At 48.6% G+C, this 16389-nt stretch overlaps 7 protein-coding genes across 7 annotated transcripts; 5 read left to right on the forward strand and 2 right to left on the reverse strand.

The window, feature by feature from the left end:
• Nucleotides 1-450: 450 nt before the first annotated feature.
• On the reverse strand, nt 451-2503 carry FOBCDRAFT_203655 (fungal hydrophobin-domain-containing protein; the record flags this gene model as incomplete). Its single annotated transcript, XM_059609074.1, has 4 exons — nt 451-453; nt 744-829; nt 882-2185; nt 2241-2503. 4 exons carry the CDS (start codon nt 2501-2503, stop codon nt 451-453), a joined length of 1656 nt encoding a protein of 551 aa, XP_059465230.1.
• A 645-nt stretch (nt 2504-3148) lies between these two features.
• FOBCDRAFT_227069 (uncharacterized protein) lies at nt 3149-4338 on the forward strand. The gene has a single exon (XM_031185537.3). The coding sequence runs from the start codon at nt 3208-3210 to the stop codon at nt 4117-4119; it is 912 nt and encodes a 303-aa protein (XP_031036672.2). The 5' UTR covers nt 3149-3207; the 3' UTR covers nt 4120-4338.
• A 1073-nt stretch (nt 4339-5411) lies between these two features.
• On the forward strand, nt 5412-6237 carry FOBCDRAFT_321130 (fungal hydrophobin-domain-containing protein). Its single transcript, XM_031185536.3, has 3 exons — nt 5412-5732; nt 5786-5874; nt 5927-6237. The coding sequence occupies exons 1-3, from the start codon at nt 5567-5569 to the stop codon at nt 5972-5974; spliced, it is 303 nt and encodes a 100-aa protein (XP_031036671.2). The 5' UTR covers nt 5412-5566; the 3' UTR covers nt 5975-6237.
• Nucleotides 6238-7590: 1353 nt separating this feature from the next.
• Nucleotides 7591-9293, forward strand: FOBCDRAFT_227073 (uncharacterized protein). The gene is made up of 2 exons (XM_059609730.1): nt 7591-8256; nt 8311-9293. The coding sequence occupies exons 1-2, from the start codon at nt 7944-7946 to the stop codon at nt 9090-9092; spliced, it is 1095 nt and encodes a 364-aa protein (XP_059467414.1). The 5' UTR covers nt 7591-7943; the 3' UTR covers nt 9093-9293.
• A 581-nt stretch (nt 9294-9874) lies between these two features.
• FOBCDRAFT_185784 (Aldehyde/histidinol dehydrogenase) lies at nt 9875-11646 on the forward strand. The gene is made up of 4 exons (XM_054705212.2): nt 9875-9955; nt 10015-10102; nt 10167-11411; nt 11465-11646. Exons 1-4 carry the CDS (start codon nt 9932-9934, stop codon nt 11605-11607), a joined length of 1500 nt encoding a protein of 499 aa, XP_054561187.1. The 5' UTR covers nt 9875-9931; the 3' UTR covers nt 11608-11646.
• A 442-nt stretch (nt 11647-12088) lies between these two features.
• Nucleotides 12089-14107, reverse strand: FOBCDRAFT_203660 (uncharacterized protein; the record flags this gene model as incomplete). The annotated part of the gene is made up of 9 exons (XM_059609075.1): nt 12089-12449; nt 12513-12657; nt 12761-12882; nt 12928-13027; nt 13125-13250; nt 13301-13394; nt 13451-13712; nt 13766-13928; nt 14101-14107. The coding sequence occupies 9 exons, from the start codon at nt 14105-14107 to the stop codon at nt 12089-12091; spliced, it is 1380 nt and encodes a 459-aa protein (XP_059465231.1).
• A 620-nt stretch (nt 14108-14727) lies between these two features.
• Nucleotides 14728-16282, forward strand: FOBCDRAFT_276163 (FAD dependent oxidoreductase; the record flags this gene model as incomplete). The annotated part of the gene is made up of 4 exons (XM_031185533.2): nt 14728-14980; nt 15038-15327; nt 15387-15960; nt 16011-16282. 4 exons carry the CDS (start codon nt 14728-14730, stop codon nt 16280-16282), a joined length of 1389 nt encoding a protein of 462 aa, XP_031036668.2.
• Nucleotides 16283-16389: the final 107 nt, after the last annotated feature.

The raw sequence follows: 16389 nt of genomic DNA on the forward strand, positions 1-16389 counted from the left end.
TAGAGTCTTGCAGAGATGTCCTTAAACACGGCATAACTAGATGCCGACGGGAAGGGTTAACGAAGAGTTATGCTTAATAATTACTATGAGAAAGGTTGTGAAAATCGTGGGGTTAGTGACCGCGCATGAGGCGGAGTACGTGGAAGGAATATTGCCGCTTACAATCCCGGACATAAATAGAGGCCTTAGCGCGTAACCAGTAGCAACTCGTCTGACCTCAGCGAAATCTATGCGCACAGCCTCAAAATTACCCATGGAATTCCTATACAGTTTCTTGCCAGCGATTGCTAAACAAATGTCATTACTGCATTTCAATGTTGACACTCAATAATCCAGCGAAACCAATCGTCATTACCTGGGAAGCGGTACCTTGAAAAATGTTTCATGAGGAAACGAAAATGCTCAGAGCCATTTAGAATTGAAGAAAGAGGTCGGCTCTCCGTATTACAATTACTGTATAAGTCAAAAAAGCACCTTTAGAGCATAGAAAACATTCCATATTGCGAGGTCTGTGTCCATTCCAAGCATGGCTTCCAAAAAGCCTCTCGTAAGCCACTAGCCCGGCCCCTCCAGAATATCATACAGTTCTCCCATACAATAAGTCCAGATCTTCTCCCAAAACAAAAAGTAAAGCTGAGTTTAGTTCGATACGCCAACTGGAGTCAAACAAACAAGAGCTTGGCCAAGCTATAGTGCGAAATGAGTCAGTATCTAGTGTTTTCCGGTTCAAGAAAAGGACTTACCACAGGGAGGACACAGCATCGAGCTCGCTGACCACTAGCTGCGCAGATGGCTTGGAAGTTATCGGCATCGGTAGGAGACTCGGTGGCTATTGGTCATGTTAGCTATGATCTGTCTTGAGCTATTAAGCAGGTACTTACGTGAATCGCATTCAACGTCTGCAACCCCAAGAACGTCGACGGAACAGCACTGAGGGTTTCCATAGAGACTGTCGGGGCAAGGATCAAAGTTCGCGGCCGCTGCACTGGTGGATGAGCTAGGAGCGGACTCTGTAGAAGAACCAGGGGCAGAGGTAGCTGCTGACGAAACAGGGCTGGAGGTGGTGGGGTTGACAGGAGAGCTGGTATCTGCATCGCTCGTTGAAGGGGCAGAAGAAGAAGCAGGAGAAGTGGCAGGGGTGCTCGTCTCTGCGCCAGCACTGGATGGTGTCTCAGACTGCGTGATTGATGATGCAGCTGAACTACTTGCAGGTGCGCTGGCGGAAGTGCTCGAAGCAGCATCATCTGTAGTCGCCCGACTGGGACTAGAAGACTCCGGCACAGATGAGGATGGTCCAGCATCGCCAGTGCTACTAGATAGAGCGGCGCTATCGCTAGGCCCCTGACTAGCAGAGCTGCCAGTTCCAGAGGAACCAGGACCTCCAGGCCTGCTGCTTCCAGGTGATGTAGCCGAGGGGCTGTTGGTGGGGGGCGGGACTTCAACAATAACGGTCCCGGGACCAGAGCTTGCGGTGGGGGTGATAGTAGTCGTAGAGGGCTCACCATTACCATCGTCTCCAGTGACAGTGCGGGTAACGACAGAGACAGGGGAGGAGGATGCGCCAGAGCCGCTAGGGGAACTGGAAGGCGGAACCTCCACTATGACAGTGCCGGAACCTGTTGACCCAGATGGGGAAATAGTCGACGTGATGGGATCATCCGTTGGGTTGAGGGTACTACCAGTGGTGGTAACAGTAACAAATGGGATCGAGGAAACAGATGAAGCCTGGGAGCTTGGAACCACAACAATAACCGTGCCAGGATCCGTAGGGTTACTGGGAGGAATAGTGCTTGTGCGAGGGGCGTCAGTTGGGGCAACGCTTCCTGGAGTAGTGACGGTAACATAAGATGCTGAGGGAGAAGTAATCTTGGTGTTGGGGACCTCAATAATGACACTACCGGTTGCTCCTGGCTCACCAGGAGTGACAGTAGTCGTGACAGGGCCGGTAAGAGAAGGGAAGTCTCCAGTGGTAGTGACCGTCACGTATGGGACAGAAGAGGTAGGGATGCCATCAGCTCCAGGAGGAGATGTTGGAACCTGAATGACCACAATGCCCGGCTGGCCGGGCTCAGTTGGGGGATATGTCTTGGTGACAGGATGATTGCCAATATCATCAGGGTTCGCAGGAACGGTGAAGGTGAGATAGCCTCCGTCTGGCGGATTGCCGTTGCCGTTGGAAGCACTACTTCGAAATGATTAGTCAAAAGCCAACCCAACTGTAGATAAAATGGCGAACGAACCTGGTCAGTGTAGTCGAGCTTGTCGAGACATCCGTCAGAACAGTGCTCAAAGAGGTTGGAGCATTGGTGACATGTACAACGTGGCCATCATCGAGGACAATGTCAGTGTTGGCAGGGAAGTAGGAGTCGATGAGAACAGGCTGCTGGAATTGATATTCAATAGGCTGAAGATTGATGATGGTAGAGCAAAGAGGATCAGCAGAAGCTTGGGCAAGAGCAAGCTCCATCACTGTTGAAGCGGCCATGATACTCTTGGACTTCATGGTGATCAATGAGTGTTCAGGGGAAGAGGAATAAGCAAGTGATTGGAAGCAAACGAGTGTAATCAGAAACTGATGAGAAGGATATCACTGACATTGAACTCGGGCTGAGGAGTAGCTGTATATACATGCCCAACTGAGCAGACGTAGATGTTTATTCTTGAATAACAACAAGTCACGACTTTGAGGTAATTTCTGATGTTTGAGTTCAGAAATGCCGACGCGACCTCCATGACCCGACTTGCACCGCAAAAGTGAAGCCTTTCAGCTCCCATCGCAAAACTTTGTCTCTTGAAAACCCAACTATTGACATTATCTCCTGCTTGTCTCACATTCTCTCCGGTAAGCGAGGCTACACCGGAGATATTAGCCGTCGATCAACTTCCCGAAACAGCTTTGACGTGGGAACTCGTATGCAAGGTAGCGATATCAATATTGCCTCCTTGGGACGGATCAACAAGCATTGAGTTTTTGCTTCAGCTGCGTTGTGCATGTTTTGGTTTCAAAGTTAGAAGTGCGCGGACTATTGTGGAATATTGGGTGGTATGGAGGTGCGAAGGTAATTTTAGAAGAATTTGGTTACTGAGAGGTCGGCGATATATAATACTTGAAGGAAGGGATGTTTTCGCAACTGCAGACATACAAGTCATTTGACAACTTTCACTCGTTCACACATTCTGTCACTCGCTTCATCACTCACCTCAACAATGCAAACTTTCAAGTCCCTCATCCCCTTCCTCTTGACTGCCAGTCTGGCAGTCAACGCAGAAACAACTTCCTGCGTTACCTCAACCAAGACCTTTCCCACCATCACCTCCATCATAGTCGAGCCGACCAGTACTTGGTCCGGCAACGGCACAGGTGGTCCTTATACCGTGTATACAACTGAGTATCACGAGTTCTGCTCCACGGGTCTGCGTCTGCATACGTACACCATCACTGAGGGTTGCCACAAGGAAAAGTGTCAGCCTCGCACGACTGGTGTTCCGCCTGGTTTTACCTCAACTGTTACTGTTTGTAACTCTTGTGGTGAGAAGCCTATCACTGCGACGCTCACTGTCCCGTGCCCTGAGGCGACTCCTACCAAGGGCCCTGGCAAGTCTCCGAAGCCGCAGCCCGAGCACTGTGAGACATGCCATGATCAGGGCAAACCGTCTGGCAAGCCTCCAGTTCAGCCACAACCTGTTTCATCTGCCCCTGCTGTGAAGCCAGTCCCTACGGGCCCTCAGCCAGAAAAATGCACCACGTGCGGCGGTCCCAAACCTCCATCTCCTGCTCCTCCTCAGCCCCCCAAAACAACCAACAAACCGGGTGAGGGCAAGCCAGAGAACCCCAATTTCCCTGCAGGACAGCAGTCTCAACCCTCTGTTCAGCCCAACCCTCCTGCTGCATGCACGACTTGTGGTTCTGGAGGGGAAGCTCCTAAACCCCCTGCATCTCTGGCAACTTCTATCATACCCAACCCCTCAGGAGAGAATCCTGTTCCTAGCCCTACCAGTGGTCCTGCTCCAGGAGAACCATCTGCCATCACTGCTGGCGCCACTAAAGCCTCTTACGTTGAGTTGGGTCTTCTTGGATTCTTTGGATTTGGATTCATTCTATTCGGGATTCCTTTCTAGATCATCTTAGTATACCTTGACTGGTTGAGTTATGTTGTCTAAAGTGTGAAGGTGGAGGTAGCTTTAGTTACTGCTGTTAGGTTCGGGAACATGCTTCTGACTGCATGTGCTTAGTTCCGAGCTTGGCTACTTGATCTAAGGACTTAATAATTTCCCTTCTTGTACATAGTGGCATGGTAGCTTTGTAGTTAAATCATCGAATCGAAAGGACTTTTTCAATATTGCCAAGTATGGGAATTTTTACTGGCCTTCATATGCAATGCGTTGTAACAGCGTTCAGTTCAGCTTTGTTGGTAATTTTCTGTATGCACTAAGTGATGCATTACAGGGAATATTCTTTTTGAATATAGCAGTGATCATCAACTAGTATTTCCTTGCTGTCACTAAATCATATCTATGCGGGGTTGTCATATTGAAACAAGTAGGGATCAACAACTATTCTCTGACGTCTGAGACATTGTCAAGGGAGAAGCTGTCAGCCGTGTTGCTGGTAACATCGCGGCGTGGGGAATTCTCCGTGACTCCAACTAATTATGGGAATTCTCCGCATACAGGGACAAGATCGGCGGCTGGTTCCTGGCTTTGTCTAAGACATCGGCACGGCAGTTGCATGAGGCATGCCGTTAGTTGCGATCGAGTAAGTGGCAGCTGATTCATGATATACCCCCCGCAGCTTCGGCAATTGGTCGCTTGTGACAGCGAGTTCCGAAATTAAATCCAAGGGATGCTCCTTGCATTTCTCTTTCTTGGTTCAATCAAAAATGAATTCGATTCCCGTCACTGCTATACCGTGTCTCAGAGTGGATAGCATGCTGTTGGTAAACAACTTTATTTAGTTATTGTTGTTTTCCATCTCCTACATCTATCCGATTTGAAGACTGAAAACTCAAGGTTATTAGAAGAAAGATATCAGCAAAATGTGTGTAATAATTTAAGTGACATACAGCTCCCTTACCAGAGACGCGGAAGATCTATCGACGACTTAGGCTACAGGGAGAGTAAACTCGTCTATTATCTTCTTAAAATCTAATACTCTGGGGTAGGCCACTTTTTAGACATTGGGACATGATGATCTACAAATGAATCAAGTTAGTGTCACGCAGCTTGACAACCTGGTTGACCTTAGCAAGGCCACGGTCCAAGCTCGTGCATCAATAGAGGACGATGCAGAGCTGAGAAGCATTCCAAGCTTCAACCTCCCTCGTCAAAAACGCCGGAAACAGAAGTCATCTTGAACAACTCAGGGCCCTTAAGGAACGGGAGGTTGGAAAATGATATCCAGAATACCTAGGAGAGATGACTTGTCTCACCACTCTTGAGCGTCCTTCTCTATAAAGACTGCATCTTGCGCCAGCTTTCCAGATATTTCATCATCGCCACTCAGCATCCAAACGACCCATCACAACTCTTTTCAATCTTTCCAGTCCAACCTTCCAATACCGCAAACATGCAGTTCTACACCATCGTTTCTCTGTTCCTCGCTGGCACCGCCTACGCCCTGCCGGCTACCTCCGCCAACGGCTATGAGGCTTGCCCCGACGGCGGTCTCTTCGGCAACCCCCAGTGCTGTAGTCTCAACCTCGTTGGAGTCCTCTCTGGTGACTGCCGCGCTCGTAAGTTCACCCCCAATATGTTCAATATCGACAGTTGCTAACGGTGATAATAGCTACCAAGACTCCCAACAGTGCCAAGGAATTTCAGGCTATCTGCGCCGAGTCTGGCCAGAAGGCCCGCTGCTGTGGCCTCTCTGAGATTGTAAGCTGCTTCTATGGGACTAATAATGATGAGGAGACTGACTGGAATGTAGCTTGAGCTCGGTGCTTTCTGCCAGAAGCCTGTCGGTGTTTCTGCTTAAGCCTTTTATGGGCTTGTCACTTGCTTTCCGGGGTGGGGTGGTCCGAAGTTGTCGGCGCGTGTACTAATATTTGTGGAGGATACTGAAAACTGCAAGTAACAATGGACTCTACTCTAGATCGGTCACATGATTAGGTAGCAATTCAAGGTTCCTGGTTATCTTTGCAATATGATGTCTGTTCACCTGTTTCAAGCTACCTGTGCTATGGTTCAGCAATCCCAAGATAGGAATGGAAGTTGTATTCCATAGCCAATAAGAATAACTTAAAATGCCAACGGCGAAGATCTTGTCCAAAATTACTGGGATGACATCTCAGAACGACTAAACGAGAGTGGCAGCCTAGATGGGAATCATCATAGATGGTTACGCTTAATGGAAGATCTGTGATTCGCAGAAGTTACCCCAGTATAATTGGATAAGTCTCGACGATGTAATGTGATGAAACTAGAAAGGAGGGCCGCGCAGCTGACAGACAACTGCCAAACGTACAGACTCGTCGGTCTCTGAAGGCCGAATCAGGCGTCTGACATCCGGATATACGGTCTTACACGTGTCAATAACTCCCCGTTTGTCACCAAGAGAGGCTATCCCTGCAACCTCACTGCAACCACCATGCAGGTGAAGACACGTTTTACCCAACGGCTAAAGCACGCACCTCGCGTTCTTGCGCCTGTAATTGGTGCACAAACCGCCACACCTGTCCCTGCAGGGTAGGCGAACGGAGGACAGGAGGAAGGTTTACTCCGTTTAGATAAGATTGAGGCGCAGGAGCCAGAATACGTAAAATGCTCAACACAAACGAAAATAGATTGCTTACATTGGGTCGAACTTGAGAGTGCCCCACTGACGGTTCCTTCGATGACTTAACGTACGATCTCGGGATGTAAAGCTCGTGATTGCGGTAGGTTTAGGACTCTTCTTTTTTTGTTGGGGCTGGTCCTGGACTGTCGGAGATATTGGAGATGATCGTGAATCTGCCTGACACCTGCGCTTCAACGTGGAGTAGGGTACCGTCGAAGTTACAGAAGCGCGTTCAGTGACATCTGCACATTTTGCAGCATGATATGATACAAAGCCACTCGCAAGTTCACGTCAATAATCACAAGAAATCTTTTCTCGAGAGAACCTTTCTAACGCTGGGGAATTCCCTCCTCTTCCGCTGCACGCCAAGATTTGATCGCCCAGCTCCGACTACAGGGCTGACGCTTGCAACTGAACATGTTTCGCCGCAGCGTATCCTTAGGTGAGATTGGCGGGCCACTAGGAAAGGTACATCTTCTCTTGGCGGTACGACTTTTTCTAAAGCCCTCAATTACCGATTGAGCTTCCCATGCTGTACTAGTCTGACGGGTAAGCGGGAATGGCACAAAATTACCCGAAGCTAAGGACCTACCTACCGTGATGTCTGCAGCGAATGGAAGGATTCTTGTTCTCTTTTTGATGTTTTGGGGGTTAGATATGAAATGCAACGTCGCGTAGATGCGCTGCATGACTTGTGGGGTGATTCATCGGATAAGAATAATCTCCTTCCGCCTGAACTTTTGTACAACTGCAATGATGGAAGATGCCGAACTTCTGTGCCGCCCAGGGGTTTGGATCCTTTGCTGTGGGTGGTACGATGAGTGCGTTATCACAAGAATATGTCCTTTATTGTCACAACTGCCCAATGCGTAGGTTTTCAAGCGCCCACTAAAGATCCAACAGTGAAACAGGGGGGTTGCAGGGGCCTGTTTGCCAAAAGCAACAATCATCTTCCTACAAGGGACAAACGTTGAGTCTTATTCTCGACTTGGACATTCGTAAAAGCATGTCCTAAAAAGGAACGGTGATCCCGAATCCTTCCATTTGGGATACTCAATTGCTACATTACCATGCAACAGAACAACAAAATCCGCTGGTAATTTCTTCTGCATTCTCATTTCCGTGAGTGAAACCCCAATTAGTTATTGCATTCTCTTTCTCCGCAATAATGCACAGTCCATCCGGAACACGACCCAAGAAGAGACTTGCCTGCGACAGGTGTCACTCTCGTAAATTACGCTGCTCTGGTGACTTGGATGGTTGTTCACGATGTCTTGGTGACGATTCGGTCTGCACTTATAGCCCTGCTCTAAAGGTTGGACGACCTAGCAAAGCGTCGATGGCTGGCAGAGAGATACAGCAGACACAATCTATTTGTGATGCCGCGTTTTATAGCATTTCAGATGGAGATGCATTGAGTGCTGATTCCGGGATATCCATGCCGCCGTCACCTCCACAGCTCGGCGATAGTTGCATTACAGGTAAGTCTCCGTCTTTCGCCAATCTTGTATGCATCGCTGCTGATCTCCTTTCAGATCATACAGCGCTCTTTGGCTCTTTCGACTTGTCCAACAGCCTCGGCAACTTTAACGCCACGCATCCGTTCCTCGATATACCCATGGATGAAGACCCATGGTCTGTCGCGACAAGCCCACCTGTCTCTTCGCACGATCCCAATATCGATCCAAGTCTATGTCCAGCAAATGAAACAGCGAATGCATCCAGCTCGCTCGAGAGATTATTGAGCCTCCAGCAAGAGCTTTTACGCACGAGACTACCGCCCGCTCATGCGAGGGGCGTTGGCACTCAACCTCGACCGGCGAAATATATAGAGGCAGCCATGCGACCTGTCCAAGAGACCCTGGGCGTTGTAACCGAGCTATTACATCAATGCGTGAAAAGCAATGGCGATGCGACCGACTCAGTTTGTTCCAATTGGCAAACAGTTCTTCACCTGGTTCTCACGCCCTTGTCTCTTCTACTATCTACATACGATCAAATATTACACGAGATCCGCAACGCGGTATCATCATCTGTATCGCACCAAGATTGTACGCTGTTCGACTCGGTAGACTGCCGCGTCGCAGGCCTGAAGCTTGATCCGCCGTTGAGATTGATCTTGCTGGCGACGGTGGTAGACTACCAATTGAAACATCTGTATCACACAGTGAGGGCATTTCAGTCCAAGTATATGCATTCAGGGAATCTGGGAATAGCGGATTGCATGTCGTCGTCGACTATGGCTGAGGTTCAATCTACCATTCGGTCGCTGCTGGCGGTGACGAGAAGTACATTGCAGCAATCACAAGAGACATAGATTAAATACCAACAAAGGTTAGAAGTTGACGATTATATAAAACCTGGAATAGATAGCGGTTGTATATGGTGATGCATAAGAGGACAAGCACCAAGTAGACGAGTAGTGTTGGGCAAAGTCCTTTCTAATGCGATAAATAGGCCTTATCGGCGCTCGACCGTAACTGAAGAATTCCCAATGAACTTACCCGTTTGCCCTTTCCAAGCAGCATCCTTATCTCATTACATAGTGTTATGTGAATACGTACACATATCTGCCTGAACTGTCTCCAAACATTGCTAATACGCTGGCCGTTGCTAAAGAGCTCTCAAGCAAGCAGAACCATCGATAGAAGATCATTCGCGCAGCCAGAACTAAGCAGCCGGCTTGTAGCCCGGAATCCAATATCATAAAAACTGCTAGGGACTGATAGGCTAGCGAGGACCGGACCGGGACCGGCTGGTGACGCTGCCCTCACCAAAGTGGGGAAATCCTGTGTTCTGCTGCGATCCGTGTTATCGGATGATCGGCAATTTACTTTAGGTCGTAGCACCTTGATAGAGCTCGCTTGGACTACTCAAGATTCATGACAAACCTTTCACTGACTAACCACCGGCTTAGATAGAGGACAAGAGTTTCATGGCGCGAAGGATCTTCGTTGTTGTATCCGGCCGTCCACAGACTGTGAGAGAAGGCTGTTACCGTACATTGTGACAGAGCCGGTCGCACTTTTCATCTCCTTAATACGGCCTCAGCTTAGACTATGGGTAGATTATTTAAGTCCATTTGATGTCCAAAGTAATCTTGTGTATACCCTCATCGACTTCAACATTCGAGTATTCACTATTCACAATAGCAACATGACACGAAACTTACCTTTCAAGGTCTTGTCCCTTTTCAAAAACCGATACATGCTGGCCCAAGACTAACAAATGCCTTACAGCTTGACGATTCGTCTCTTCTTCACGAAGAATCGCTGTTAGACGGCCAATGGGTCCAATCTCAGTCTGGAGAACGTTTTAGCGTTGAAGGTAAGCTTATGCCAGCATGAGCAGAAAGCAAAGAAAGAACACAAGCTCATACAATGTTTTGCAGATCCTGGCTCTGGTCACATCTGGGCGGCCAGTCCCACCAACAAAGTCTCCGATGTTGACAAATATGTTGAATCGTCACACGCTGCCTTCCAAAGCTACCGCCATGTCAATCCTCGCCAACGAGCCAAGATCCTTCTCAAGTGGCATGAGCTAATTACAAATGCACGACAAGACATCGCCAAGATCGTCGTCTTCGAAACCGGAAAACCGATGGCAGAGGCTGTAGGTGAGGTTGATTATGCCCTTGGCTTCGCTTGGTGGTTCGCCGGCGAGGCTGAGCGTATCAGAGGCTCCATTGCTCAACCCGCTATATCTGACCGTCGAACTTTTGTCATCAAGCAGCCAATCGGTGTATGTGTTGCCCTCGTCCCCTGGAACTTCCCTGTTGCCATGATTATCCGCAAAGTTTCAGCCGCACTAGCCGCAGGATGTACCATGATTGTCAAACCATCACCCGAAACACCATTTAGTGTTATGGCTCTGGCAGACCTCGCCCTTCGCGCGGGTCTGCCCCCTGGAGTGCTGAACGTTATCTCAACTGATAACGCTAATACCCCATCGGTCAGCGAGACACTCTGCAAGCATCCGCTCGTCCACAAGGTCACCTTCACGGGTAGTACTTCTGTAGGCAGTATCATCGCAAGGCATTGCAGTGGCGGGTTGAAGAAGGTCACTATGGAGTTGGGTGGAAATTGTCCTTTCATTATTTTTGATGACGGCGATCTTGAACAAGCAGTCGCAGCTCTTATGATACTCAAGTGGCGAACCGCAGGCCAAGCATGCACCCATGCCAATCGAGTCTATGTCCAGAGCGGCGTTTACGACAAGTTTGCGCAGATGATGCTCGAGGCCACCGGCAAGATTCGCTTGGGACATGGAGCTGAGTCCTGCTCCACTATGGGGCCACTAACTACTGCTCGTGGTGTTGATAAGGTCAAGAAACATGTCCAAGATGCGGTCAGCAAAGGTGGAAACATTCTGTGTGGTGGTAAACAGCCAGAGAATCTGAATGGGTACTTTTTCGAGCCAACTATTATCTCGGGCATGACCTCGGATATGCTCACAACTCAAGAAGAGATTTTTGGACCTGTACTGGGCCTGTACAAGTTCGAAACCGAAGAGGAGGTTGTGCAAAAGGCAAATGACACGTCGATGGGCTTAGCATCCTACTTCTTCACTAAAGACGTCTCCCGAACATGGAGGCTTTTGGAAAGCCTAGAGGCTGGAATGATTGGGATGAATACTGGTATGTTTATTCCTGTCACTTAGCTGTCAATTAAGACTAACAACTCTCTACAGGCAACGCTTCTTGTGCCGAGTCTCCATTTGGTGGAATCAAGATGTCGGGCTATGGGAAAGAAGCAGGCAAGGACGTGGCTATTGAGGAATACCTTATCCAGAAAACAGGCACTTTGACTGTTGAGGATATGTCCAAGCTATAGGCGATAGCTACATAGTTCCTTGTGAGAGGCGTGTTTGGGTTGAACCGAGTGATGAGCTCTTTTTCGTATGTCATACTGTATTAGCAACAGATTCGTACTAAACTGCTGAGTCTTCTTTGTCTTAGATTCACTTTTGCATCAACGCGACATGGGGACATCATTCACACCACATCACAGGCTGCCGATTTCATATCGCTAGTAATATTGCAGACGCCGCTGGGTCGACTTCGATGTTCCCAATCTATTCTACCTCGCCGTTTTGTCATGTTGTAGATGAGTCAGACACCAAGGCTGTGGCCCTTCTCTGTTTTATGCATAGACTCTCAAACTTACGCACATACTAAGCAAAGAAGATAACCAATTCTCATTTAGAAGAGCAAAGTTCAGATACAGACTTCCGATAAATATACAGGATTGCAGTTTTCATTATAAATGAACCTCCTTACTCAAGTTCCCCCGAAAGTCCTCATAGTCTGGCGGCTCAAGTGACCTGCTTGTTATCAAGTACGCCCTCAATGACTGGCTCCGCGTCTATATCGGTGGCAGCAGGCGCTTCAGGGACCAGCCGAATGAGGAACACCATGCAAGGAACAGTGAGGCATTGGATCGCAGCGTGGACATAAAAGGGAATGCTGGCATCAGAGTCGCTGTGAGAATTTATGGCGTATGATACAGTTTGTCCAGCGGTCTCAAAGGCTCGGAACAAACCGCCTGAGCGGGCAGAGGAACCGGCGTTGGTGGAGAAAGTCCCGAGGATCCAGTATAGAGATAACTGGCATACGTAGCTAGTTGACTGCATTATCAAATATGGGAGGTAGGCTTCAGCCCATCTCCTGGTGTTGCTTTGAGAAAATACACATCAGTAATCAGTGCAAGAGAAAATACAGGGCCAAGGAGGAGCATACGTTTCATAGTCCAGAGCGTTTTCGAGTTTCCTTCGAACAAACTTCGCATACTCGATACCAATCCAGATGAAGCAGGCCGCCTGTGGAATCAACCAACAGGCAAAAGAGATCCATGCTCTCTTGGTCTGAGACCAGCGGGTCCTGTCTAGAAGCTTTCCATAGGCCATCACCTCTATGATGGACAGGGTCGCTAATGGGTGATACCAGATTATCATTTTGCGCTCAGGATTAGTCGATTGTGTACTTACGGAGGAGAAGAGAAGACAATGCTCGCGCCCGCACTGAAGAGTGCAACGAGAGGTAGGTGCCCATCGTTCCGCCACAAAAGAAAGAGTAGAAGGCAGGTAAAGCCATAAGCCAAGTCTCGATTCTAATATCAGCAAGTGCTCGCGAATACAACTACAGAACAACTCACCTTTCTGCGCTGTAAGTGCTTCCACAAGGCAGAGAATTCTTGCTTCCAGCTGGCTCTCTGGGATATAGGAACTTTGGTGCTATCATGACGTCGGACCCGTCTAGTGGGTGATAGCAAGAATGCTCAAACCAGGCCGTTACATTCTATCGGACTCTCGTTAGACGCTTTACAGGTGGTCTTTGATGAGTGCGACGTACCGAAGGCAATAAAGACGAGGTAGGTAGACCACGCAACACCTCCCGCTTTGGAGTCGCTGTGATTATTGGAAAAGCTGATGGCGCCTCCAATGACGCTACCCGAGTTCCGTATGGCAGACCAGACACCTGGTTAAGCTGTCAGTAGCTTCCTTATACAGGGCTTGGAGGTTGCTCACCTAGATAGAAGCCTCTGTCGTTTGCGAGGGGATATGACAACATGGCCGTAGACTCTGGGACGTATAAAAAGCCATAGGTGAATCCTGTCAGTATCTATAAAGCCTATCAGCGATGGCAGACCGAATTTAGATATAGGTTGCCAGATTTACCTTTGCAAAGATGAGATACCAATTTACACGGTACTTTGCGCATACATAGTACGCAGAACCGGAAAGAGGCATCCCCACCGCTGCTATGATGCAGGACCACTTGATACCAAACTTGTTGATCAATGGGCCGCCGAAGAGAGTAAGCAGACAGCCAGCCGTGTAGTTCAGAGAGGTCGCCAAGTTTGCCAGATATGGGGTGGAGAGACCACCGCCTCCCAGGTTAGAAATAGCATCAGACATGGCTGGACCAACACATGAGAGACTGGGAGTATACAAGGATTAGTGAACAGTGGTGTGGAGGACATGACAACTTACAGTCCAAGAAGAATCATTTGGAACAAAACGCTCCTGTAGATCTTAGTGAAGTTTGAAGCATTGTGGTATCCATAGTCAATTCCTGCGTCGAGGACTTCCCCATCGATGTTGCTAGTAGTTGGAGCAAGATCATTATGTCCGCTAATCTTGGTATCGTCTTTAACTAGGGACTGAAGTCGCCATGTTACGAATGATACTATTCCGTTTATATGACAAGAAATGGTATCGCGGGCAAGAAGGGCTTCAACTCATATTCAATGATTCTTCTGGTGAAGAACAGTAATAGCATATATATCATTGGCTACCAGCCTACCAACTTAGGAGTACAACCTCACTACTCATGGCATAGGGTAGCAGTGGGAGGTTTGCCCCGCGTTGGCCGGTTTAACTGCTTGTCGCGGGGTACACCCAGATTTGGTTCAGCTATCAGGCACTAGATTGCCGTGCTATCCTGTTACATGCTCATCGGCCGTATAGGGTATGTAACAGTAGATACCCTCGTTGCCACCGAGCTTCGCCCTGTATCAAGACCGGGCCGGTGATGGCTGGACAATTCTTTAGTAGTTATCTGGGTTTAAATCTTATTTTATCGTAGAATTTGTGTGGGGCAATATGGGAGAGAGATTGTACTACGTTGACAAGCTCTTGAGAGAAACGTCTTTACTGCCGAAACAACCGGGCCGGTCAACTGATCGCACGTTATCGGGCTTTGAATGCAAATAGTAGAGTTTGCCTTTGTGCTTCGCCCGTAAGGTGCATTGTTGCTTGTAATCTCTTTGTCTTGCTACCACCGTGGGCTACATTTACATTGTTTATCAGAGGCAGTACCAGGTCAATAAAGCGGGGGTTACCGACTGCTTACACCTATTTTACCAAACATTTGACTACCTTGTTCTTCAACAGACAGATAACAAGTAAACCAAGATACCAGTCCACAATCCATTCAGCCACAATCAACTACTATGTCGCCTTCTCCCCTTCCTGTTGACAACGCCACGACTTCCTTTTGGAGGTCAGAGCCGCATCCTCTCGATAACCATCGCTCAACACCCGAACTCCCTGCCCAAGTCGACATTGCCATTATTGGTGCTGGCTACGCAGGCGTCGCGACAGTCTATCATATTCTCGAGCAATGCAAAGCTCGAGGCGTTCCTGCGCCCAAGATTGCGATTTTTGAAGCACGCCAAGCTTGCTCGGGAGCCACCGGGCGTAATGGTAGGTGATCTTTAGTCTTGTTGCTGAAAGGTTCTGCGTTGATAATTTTTGATGCAGGCGGCCATTTGAAGCCCGACCCGTACAACAGACCAGCGAATCTTCTGGCTACTTACGGCATCGAAGCTGCAGCTGAGGCTGCAAAGTTCGAGGCCAAGAATCTTGCTGCTGTCAAAAAGACTATCGAGCAAGAGGGCGTCGACTGCGACTTTGTCTATACCCGTGCTGTTGATGCGCTTATGTCAGATGCCATACTGGACAAGATAAAAGCGGGAGTAGATGCTCTCAGACAGAATGGCGTTTCCGTTATGCAAGATGTTTATTTTGCTCAAGGTGCTGAAGCTGAAAGGGTAAGCAATATCCGATTTCCACTGCATACCTGAAATAGTACTCACACTCAGTATTGTAGCTATCAGGTGTCAAGGGAGCCAAAGGCTGCTTTTCTTACACGGCAGGCCACTGCTGGCCATACAAGCTCATTCTCCAACTGCTGTCCAAGGCTGTTGATGCCAATGTCAATCTGCAGACCAACACACCAGTCACTGCAGTTACTGAAAAGCCTGACAAGGATAGCTATCTGACATTGATGACTCCTCGCGGTTCGGTTCGCGCTGCAAAGATCATCTTTGCGACTAACGCGTACACATCGTCCATCTTATCCGAGTTCGCGGAAAAGATCGTCCCAGTGCGGGGCATCTGCAGTCACATCAAGCCCGCCAAGACCCCGGCGTCTTTACTACCCAACTCATACATTATTCGCTGGTCTGATACCAAGTACGAGTACCTGATCCCCAGGCTTGACGGTAGCATTATTGTTGGTGGGGCACGATCAGTGTACTACCATGATCTGCCGAGCTGGTACAACAATGCCAACGATGACCAGTTAATTGAGTCTGCGAAGAATTACTTCGATGGATATATGCAGCGCGTATTCCACGGGTGGGAGGGTAGTGGCGCGTATACGTCCAAGGTTTGGACTGGAGGTGAGTTGACATACCTCTCTGGGTTGAAGAGTTACTGACGTTTGGACCAGTTATGGGCTACTCATCTGATGGCTTACCCCATGTCGGTGCTGTCCCTGGAAGACAGAATCAGTATATGCTTGCTGGCTTCAACGGACACGGTATGCCGCAGATCTTCCTGTCAGCGAAAGGCGTGGCATCTATGGTGATGGAGGGCTTGAGCTACGAGAAGACAGGTATACCAAAACTCTACAAGGCTACTCAGGAAAGGCTGGATAGTCCCAACAACGCTATACTGGACACATGGAAGACCGTGCAGAGGAGAGAAGGAGCAAAATTGTAGATAGTGCTTTATAAGCAGGATGTATAGCAGACATAAACAAATGGCGATTATTGAAGACTACGTCTTGATCCTGACTGAACTACTCGTTGCTTAATACCAATGTTCAT

This window comes from Fusarium oxysporum, chromosome VI (genome assembly GCF_013085055.1).
Source record: "Fusarium oxysporum Fo47 chromosome VI, complete sequence".
Lineage (NCBI taxonomy): Eukaryota > Fungi > Ascomycota > Sordariomycetes > Hypocreales > Nectriaceae > Fusarium > Fusarium oxysporum.

Excerpts from the sequence above, each read along its gene's own strand:
- FOBCDRAFT_227069 (XM_031185537.3), top strand. The coding sequence starts at position 3,208 with ATGCAAACTTTCAAGTCCCTCATCCCCTTCCTCTTGACTGCCAGTCTG.
- FOBCDRAFT_321130 (XM_031185536.3), top strand. The coding sequence starts at position 5,567 with ATGCAGTTCTACACCATCGTTTCTCTGTTCCTCGCTGGCACCGCCTAC. Across the intron at positions 5,733-5,785 it reads CTCTGGTGACTGCCGCGCTC|CTACCAAGACTCCCAACAGT; the intron begins GTAAGTTCACCC and ends CGGTGATAATAG. Across the intron at positions 5,875-5,926 it reads GCTGTGGCCTCTCTGAGATT|CTTGAGCTCGGTGCTTTCTG; the intron begins GTAAGCTGCTTC and ends ACTGGAATGTAG.
- FOBCDRAFT_227073 (XM_059609730.1), top strand. The coding sequence starts at position 7,944 with ATGCACAGTCCATCCGGAACACGACCCAAGAAGAGACTTGCCTGCGAC. Across the intron at positions 8,257-8,310 it reads CGGCGATAGTTGCATTACAG|ATCATACAGCGCTCTTTGGC; the intron begins GTAAGTCTCCGT and ends ATCTCCTTTCAG.
- FOBCDRAFT_185784 (XM_054705212.2), top strand. The coding sequence starts at position 9,932 with ATGACACGAAACTTACCTTTCAAG. Across the intron at positions 9,956-10,014 it reads CACGAAACTTACCTTTCAAG|CTTGACGATTCGTCTCTTCT; the intron begins GTCTTGTCCCTT and ends AATGCCTTACAG. Across the intron at positions 11,412-11,464 it reads AATGATTGGGATGAATACTG|GCAACGCTTCTTGTGCCGAG; the intron begins GTATGTTTATTC and ends AACTCTCTACAG.